Source organism: Gopherus flavomarginatus, chromosome 5 (genome assembly GCF_025201925.1).
Source record: "Gopherus flavomarginatus isolate rGopFla2 chromosome 5, rGopFla2.mat.asm, whole genome shotgun sequence".
Taxonomy (NCBI): Eukaryota; Metazoa; Chordata; order Testudines; family Testudinidae; genus Gopherus; species Gopherus flavomarginatus.
The window spans coordinates 97,977,277-97,986,158 of record NC_066621.1 but is presented as its reverse complement, the minus strand read 5'-3'; the positions used below and the strand labels follow the sequence as shown (position 1 = coordinate 97,986,158).

The following is an 8,882-nucleotide window of genomic DNA, read 5'->3' as shown; positions in this document are numbered from 1 at the left end:
CATTTTAACATTTTTAGAAGGTCTCTTTCTATAAGTCTATAATATAAAACTAAACTATTATTGTATGTAAAATAAATAAAGTTTTTAAAATGTTTAAGAAGCTTCATTTACAATTAAATTAAAATGCAGAGCCCTCCGGCCCGGTGGCCAGGACCCCGGCAGTGTGAGTGCCACTGAAAATCAGCTTGCATGCTGCATTTGGCATGCTTGCCATAGGTTGCCTACCCCTGCACTACACAATTCCTAGCAACACCCAACGCCCTTCAGGGCCAGGTAGAGCACAGTCCGGCATGGCACATTACTGTGTGGACCACTGAAATGCTCTTCCAAGGCCTCGCTCAGCCACTACTTCCATGTGAAACTCTTCCAATTGGCCCTTTGATCTGTTCAAAGCCAGCAGACAGCTGCTCCACCTCCACTCTGGCAGCAACTTGTCACCCTTGCCTCACAGATATTATGCAGGACACAAAAGGCAGCTATATCCGGGGCCAGCCTTACCCATATGCAAACTATGCAGCTGCATAGGGAACCAGGAAATTTGGGGCACCAAATTGCACCAAATTTCCTGGTGCTCTACGCAGCTGCATGCTACTCCAGTGGTCAGCCCAATCCTCCAGGAAAGCTGCTGCCGCTTCTACCTTGCACCCACTCCACCTCTTCACCAAAGCCCCATACCTGCTCTGCCCCGCCTCGCTTCTTCCCAAACCTGCCCAGCCCCGCCCCCACTGCACCCCTTTCCCAAAGCCCCTGCTCTGTCCCAGTTCCCACCCCTGCTCTGCCCCCACTCCACCCCTTCCCCTGAGCTACACCCTGGGGGATTGCAGCAGGGGTTGGGCGCTCCCTGCACTCACCGGGCAGTGGGAAGTGGAATGACCCGGCCCCAGCCCACTCTGAGCCACTGTCTCCCAGCTGTGCTTCCAGTGAGTGCTGGGAGGCGGTTCCCCTCTGACCCCCAAGTCCCAAGGCTGGGAGCCAGGGGAGCAGAGTGGAGTGGGCTGGGTGTGGGTCACTCCACTTCCTGCTGCCCGGTGAGTGCAGGTCGGGCCTGGCCTACAATCACTGGGTGGTAGGAAGTGGAGCTCATGCTGGAGGGGGGCAGTTTCCCCCCTGCCCTCCAAACCCTAAGCCTGCTCCTGCCCCCATAGACCTTGAGCACAGCCCTCCCCCCTGCGGATGCCTGGGGACCCCCCTGCACAGGCCTGGGGCCAGTCCCCCCCTTGTGGGGGGCCTGCGTAGGGCACCACAATGTCTAGGGATGGCCCTGACTATAACCATTGGGAAATTTTTCTCACTGAGATCTAATCCAGTGAGTAAACATTGCCAGCATCCCTTCAATCTCCTGAAAGCAGATTCAACTGTCATTCTGCCCCTGTGAAGCAGCTAGTTGAATCCTTGAGTTGTCAAGGTAGCCAGTGTACTGTTTTATGAGTCAAGAGAGTGAGTAGCTTGGGTCCCTTCGGATCACTACTGGTATTTCAATATCACCAAAGGTAATCTGCAAGTGGGAAAAAAATTGTCCCCGCTTGCAGTTTCCTGAAAAGTCTTATGTTCTTAAAGCTTCAAGCATCATGCACCCTTCTCAACCAGACAGTGTTAATACCAGGGAAGTATTCATGGTGCTCCAGCCACAGTTGCTCCACCCACAGTTGCATAACCATGGAAAAGTAGCTTTTCGTGCTGATTTACTCTCTGACACGGTGGGCTCGTGCCAAAATAGGGATGTGCAGATCACTTATCGCTCTACTGCAGTTTGGAAACCACTTAGCTTGCAAATCCATCGACATTGTCCTGCACATTGCAGAGAGTTACTGTCCTGCACAGTAAGATACAATTCATGGCCTTGCACAGTTGCGTGATAATGGCCCCACTGTGGCTTTTCCAACACTAAAACGATTTTCCAATGACTAGCAGCAATGCGGCGCTGGAAGCCGCCACTGTGCGGCACCACTCACTTCTCCGCTGTGAGCGCAGCTCTCGTTCTGCCATTCCCATGCTGGAGGGCAGGGGCGAGCTCAGCACACAGATCCAGGAATGTGGCCTTGTGCTTCCTAAAGGCCTGCAGCCACTGCTCATCATCCCAAACTTGCATTACAAAATGATCCCACCAGTTAATATTTCCTTCTCAGGCTCAGAAGCGTTGCTCCCCCCTCTGCAGCTGCTCTGTGAATGTCAGTAACCTTGAATTGTTTTTTGCTATGTTGATTAGCAAAGTATAATCACAGAAATTGTCATGTCCCCCCTTGTTGTAGTACTTCCTGCGGTAGTTCCTGCTTGCTGCCCTCACGGCGCCGGCAGAACACCCCCCGCGGCTTGCTGCCCCAAGCACGCGCTTGGTGTGCTGTGGACTGGAGCTGCCCCTAACAGCTGCATACGTTTATGAGATTTTTAAAGGCGGTGCAAAAATTATGGGATAGGGATGGCATTACTGGATGCAGAAAGTTGCATGCTGGGAACTTGACCCCCTTGCTTCCAGCCTCTCCTGGTGACTCATGTGTGACCCCCAGCACATTGGGAAAATTCTCCAGAAGGATTTACACGAGAGAATGGTGCATGGGACACTCAGGTACCAGTCCCCGGTGCACCACACTTTGCTTTGACATAAGCATTCCTGGTGAGCATGTGAAGTGCCAAGTGCCAAGCATGCACGCACATGAGCGATATACTAACTGCAGCAGTTGTACCCTGCCTGACTTGCGTTGGCCACAGTTTGTAGTGTAGATATAGCCAAAGATCCTCATCGGTGTATGTGGAACTTTCCAGCACCGCATGGACTATACAGCAGGTGTGAGGGAGTGTGGGTTCACATTTACTTTAGGATGGAGAGGGCCGTGCCATCTGGAAGGTAGGTCGAACCTGGCACACCAGCTCATGAGGTATTTTTGTTACAGAAAATACATAATATATATTGGTTAGAATAAATAGCCACCAGGTCATGCTGGTGGGGAAGTGGTATTATATGTGAAAGAAAGTGTAGAATCAAATTAAGTAAAAATCATAAATGAATGTAACTGTACCATAGAATCTCTATGGATAGAAATTCCGTACTCTAATAATAAGAATATAGCAGTACAGATAGACTACAGACCACCTGACCAGGATAGTGATAGTGATAGTGACAGTGAAATGCTCAGAGAGATTAGAGAGGCTATTAAAATAAAAAAACTCAATAATAATAATGGGGGATTTCAATAATCCCCAGATTGACTGGGTACATGTCACCTCAGGATGGGATGCAGAGATAAAGTTTCTTGACACCTTAAATGACTGCTTCTTGGAGCAGCTGGTCCTGGAACCCGCCAGAGGAGAGGCAATTCTTGATTTAGTCGTAAGTGGAGCACAGGATCTGGTCCAAGAGATGAATATGGCTGGGCCGCTTGGTAATAGTGACCATAATATAATTACATTTACTATCCCTGTGGCATGAAAAACACCACAGTGGCCCAACGCTGTAGCATTTAATTTCCAAAAGGGAGACTATACAAAAATAAGAAAGTTAGTTAAACAGAAATTAAAAGGTGCGGTGCCAAAAGTGAAATCTCTGCAAGCTGCATGGAAACTTTTTAAAGACATCATAATAAAGGCTCAACTTAAAGGTATACCCAAACTAAAAAACATAGTAAGAGAACCAAAAAAGAGCCACTGTGGCTAAATAACAAAGTAAAAGGAGCAGTGAGAGGCAAAAAGGCATCCTTTCAAAAGTAGAAGTTAAATCCTAGTGAGGAGAATAGAAAGGAGCATAAATTCTGGCAAGTGAAGTGAAAAAACACAATTAGGAAGGTGAAAAAAGAATTTGAGGAACATTTAGCCAAAGACTCAAAAAGTAATAGCAAATTTTTTTTAAGTACATCAGAAGCAAGAAGCTTGCTAAACAACCAGTGGGGCCACTGGATGATTGAGGCGCTAAAGGAGCACTAAAGGATGATAAGGCCATTGCGGAGAAACTAAATGAATTCTTTGCATTGGTCTTCATGGCTGAGAATGTGAGGTAGATTCCCAAACCTGAGCCATTCTTTTTAGGTGACAAATCTGAGGAACTGTCCCAGGTTGAGGTATTATTAGAGGAGGTTTTGGAACAAATTGATAAATTAAACAGCAATAAGTCACCAGGATCAGCTGGTATTCACCCAAGAGTTCTGAAGGAATTCAAATGTGAAATTGCAGAACTACTAACTGTAGTCTGTAACCTATCATTTAAATCAGCTTCTGTACCAGATGACTGGAGGATAGTTAATGTGACACCAATTTTTAAAAAGGGCTCCAGAGGTGATCCCGGCAATTACAAGCCTGTAAGCCTGACTTCAGTACTGGGCAAACTGATTGAAACTATAATAAAGAACAATATTGTCAGACATATAGAGGAACATAATTTGCTGAAGAAGAGTCAACATGGTTTTAGTAAAGGGAAATCATGCCTCACCAACCTACTAGAATTATTTAGGGGGTCAACAAGCATGTGGACTAAGGGGATCCAGTGGATATAGTATTCTTAGATTTTCAGAAAGCCTTTGACAAGGTCCCTCACTAAAGGCTCCTACACAAAGTAAGCTGCCACAGGATAAGAGGGAAGGTGCTCCAATGGATTGGTAACTGGTTAAAAGATAGGAAACAAAGGGTAGGTATAAGTGGTCAGTTTTCAGAATGGAGAGAGGTAAATAGTGGTGTCCTCCAAGGGTCTGTACTGGGCCCAGTCCTATTCAACATATTCCTAAATGATCTGGAAAAAAGGGTGAAGAGTGAGGTGGCAAAATTTGCAGATGATACAAAATTACTAAAGATAGTTAAGACCCAGGCAGACTGCGAAGAGCTCGCAAAACTGGGTGACTGGGCAACAAAATGGCAGATGAAATTTAATGTTGATAAATGCAAAGTAATGCACATTGGAAAGCATAATCCCAACTATACATATAAAATAATGGGGCCTAAATGAGCTGTTATCACTCAAGAAAGAGATCTTAGCATCATTGTGGATAGTTCTCTGAAAACATCCATTCAATGTTCAGTGGCAGTCAAAAAAGTGAACAGCATGCTGGGAATAATTAAGAAAGGGATAGATAATTGGCCAGAAAATATCATGTTGCCTCTATATAAAACCATGGTACATCCATATCTTGAATACAATGTGCAGATGTGGTTGCCCCATCTCAAAAAAGGTATGTTGGAATTGGAAAAGGTTCAGAAAAAGGCAACAAAAATTATTAGGGGTATGGAACGGCTTCCGTATGAGGATAGATTAATACAACTGGGACTTTTCAGCTTGGAAAAGGGAAGGCTAAGGGGAGATATAATTGAGGTCTATAAAATCATGACTGGTATAGACAAAGTAGATAAGGAAGTGTTTTTTACTCCTTCTCATAACACAAGAACTAGGGGTCACCAAATGAAATTAATATGCAGCAGGTTTAAAACAAATAAAATGAAGCATTTCTTCACACAACGAACAGTCAACCTGTGGAACTCCTAGCCAGAGGATGTTGTGAAGGCCAAGACCATAACAGTGTTAAAAAAAAACTAGATAAGTTCATGGAGGATTGGTCGATCAATGGCTATGAGCCAGGTGTCCTTAGCCTCTGTTTGCCAGAAACTAGGAATGAGTGATGGGGGATGGATCACTTGATGATTACCTGTTCTGTTCATTCCCTCTGGGGCACCTGGCACTGGCCACTGTCGGAAGACAGGATACTGGCTACATGGACCTTTGGTTTGACCCAGTAGGGGCATTCTCATGTTCCCTCTACAGCACATTCCTGCACCTCACTGACTCTGATCTCTTATACTCTGTGTAGCATGTGATATTTTTGTAGCAAAATTCATACAATAAACTGTCTCTCATTTTCTCGTAGCTAGGAAGACAGATTCCTTACACAAAGGCCACATCCTTCTCCTTCCTGAGAAAACATGGTGGACAAGGTGCTCCGGAAGGTGTTCATTTTCCTTGTCCTCATTTTCATTTTTGGAAGTCTTCTTTCTGGAGTATTCTACAGGAGGCAAACAGAAATGATGAGTAAGTAAAGAAAATATAGATAGAAGGATTTTTCGTTTCTTGGAACTGTGACCATCTTTTTGGAGCATATAAAATATGTAGCACAACGAAGGTGCATGTATAAATAATACAAATAAAATATCTGAGGGGCCTGTCCTGTCAGATTATTTGTTATCCTGACATGTGTAGGGAAGAGAAACCCACAAAAAGCCACATTTGCCATTGAAGTTAAGTGTTTGAAGATGCATAGCAGGATTCTCCCTAAGAATATTGCTCCTGCCATTCATCTCCCATATTCTCCTTCTAACAAGCCTTTTAATAATCGTGGTAGCTTGTGTTGCATGCCTGTAACAGTGTAGACAAGTGACAGTGAACCAGAGATTCATGTTAATCATGAGCTGCTATTTTAGTTCCACAAGTGATTAATTTGAGTTCATTCATTTTCTGAATGAAAAGAGAATTCCGCGAAATTACTTTAAACTGGTGGCGTATCTTCCTTTCTTGCACACATCTTCTTTTCTAGTTCCTAAGGAAGATTGGCTGATAAGTCAAGTCTATCGCAGAGACTTATTGAACTCCATCTGCCTGATGAACAACCTTTCTCATTCACAAAGCAAACTGAAACATAATGTTGCAAAACAGACTTTTGTGGAACATAACCACAAGTTCATCTACTGTGAGGTGCCCAAGGTGGGCTGCTCCAATTGGAAAAAAATCATCATTCTCCTCACAATGAACCTGAGCACAAAGGCTAATGAAGTCCAACAGGCCCTCATCCACCGTACCCCACTGTTAAAGAGGCTGAGTTCTTACCTTTCTGACTACTAGGATAAATTGCTGACCAGTTACACCAAAGTGATGTTCACCAGAGATCCCCTGGAACGGTTGGTTTCAGCTTACAGAGATAAGCTTCTGCACTCTGAACCATACTATAGTATCACTGTGACAAATGAGTTCAAGGCCATGTTCAGGAAAAACAAAAATTCAACTGAAAAGGTGATTTTCCAGGAGTCTGTTAACTTTATTCTGACAAAAAACCAAGAACATTTGGATATTCACTGGAAACCAATGTTTCTACTCTGTGATCCTTGCAACATTCACTATGACATCCTGGGGAAGTTTGAGACCTTGGAGCAAGATTTTGAACATGTTCTCAGGAACATTGGAACCCCAGAGGATCTGCACTACTCTAACTTAAAGACACATAGCTCAGAGAAACGTACTAGTGGTGATATCACCTTAGAATATCTCAGAAAGCTGATCTCAGAGCAAATTGAAAAGATCAAGAAGCTGTACCAGATGGATTTTGCTTTGTTCAACTGTCCTTATGATTTGAAAATGAACCTTTATGAGACTGATACAGTATGAACAGGAGGGACATTTTTATTCATAGAAAATCGCATGAAGTTGTCTACAAAGATGGTTACAGGTGGTTGATCGTAGCAATCAAGCGCTGTTATTGTTTGGTAGCTCATGGAGCTATTTGTTGTATGCACTCCTCTATTGAATCAATGTAAGAAACATTCCAGCTGTATTATATTTTCCTTCTGCTGATCTGATTGCCTTGAATGCACTGAAATGCACAGAGTCCGTTGGCATGACTGGGGTAAAGAATGGGGAATAAGGCTTTTCCATACACAGATGTTCCAGAGTGTCCACTTAGAATCTAGATTATTTTGATTTTCAGTTATTAAAAAAAATCCAAAGCAGTGTGTGTGTCCCTTACCATGTATGAACCTCCAACCTCTAGCAGGCAGGTAGGCAGGTAGACTTCTTACAAGTAAAGGTGCAGTGCACCAAACAGAATCATTTAAAAATTGTATTAAGATGATGTTAAAAAAAAAGTGAACAGTACAGAATTTAAGCATAGAAGTTTCTGGTTGTCAGGGAATAACATACAGATTATCGATGGTGCAAAGTTGGTTTAAGATCGGGTGGCATAAGGAATACATAATCTGTAATATCCCTGATTGGGGGTAAAAGGTTGATGGTTCCAAGTACAGACATTGAGATATGAGGGTATGACGTTCATAAAGTGGCTATGTTTGGGTGTTGAATATAATGAGTGGATATGATGATGAGGACGGATTGACCCTTATTTGGTGAGATTTAATGTTCAGGGAGTTTATGGTTCCAGTTCATATGATCCAATGGAGAAAGTGTCTTGGTCCCTTTCTCATAGTTGAAGAACAATGTCACTCTGGCTCACTCTCCCTGGTACTGTTGGTGGCCGGTGATGTGCTCGATGTAGATGTCCCTGTACCATCAGATGGCGTCTGAGACTGTGAGGTGCCGCATGAGCCATGTGTAGTGTCGACTGATCCTGCAGGTCCGCAGCACTCGCTTGTTGCAGGGGTCCCAGGTGCCCAGGGCTCTGACAATCATGGTGTCCGTCTACACCTTGTAGCCCTTTGCTCTCAGGGTGTCGGCCAGGGTGGCGTACTTTTCCAGCTTACGATCTCAGGCTTCATGAAATGCCGGGGTCCTGTTCTCAAAGGAGACCGTGACATTGATGAGGATGAACTTTTTCTGGGCCTTGTCAGTGACGATGACGTCAGGTCGTAGCTGGCTGTCAGTATCGGGAATGGTGCAGTTCACGGAGATCTCCCCCAGGCGTGGTGCAATGGTTTTCACCAGGCGGTTCTGGATGGCATTGTGGTGCAGCTGCCAGGCTCTGGAATGGGCTTTGCAGCTGCACAGGACGTGGCGCAGGGTCTTGTTGGAGTAGCCGCACCTCCTACAGCACTTGTCTTGGTTCCCGTGGTGGACGGCTCTGTTGAGCAGGACGCAGTTGAGCTGGGCACTGTGGATGAACAGCCAGATAGCGAAGGGAGTGAAGCCGCCCCCAGCGTGGAAGTGGTTGCTGGTGTCCCACTTGCTGGTCAACTCAAAGGCTTTACCC

General features: G+C 44.9%; 1 protein-coding gene across 1 annotated transcript; it reads left to right on the top strand.

Moving 5' to 3' along the window:
* The first annotated feature begins 5,895 nt into the window (after positions 1 to 5,895).
* On the top strand, positions 5,896 to 7,348 carry LOC127052402 (carbohydrate sulfotransferase 9-like). The gene is made up of 3 exons (XM_050955999.1): positions 5,896 to 6,001; positions 6,504 to 6,670; positions 6,809 to 7,348. The coding sequence occupies exons 1-3, from the start codon at positions 5,896 to 5,898 to the stop codon at positions 7,346 to 7,348; spliced, it is 813 nt and encodes a 270-aa protein (XP_050811956.1).
* The last annotated feature ends 1,534 nt before the right edge of the window (positions 7,349 to 8,882 follow it).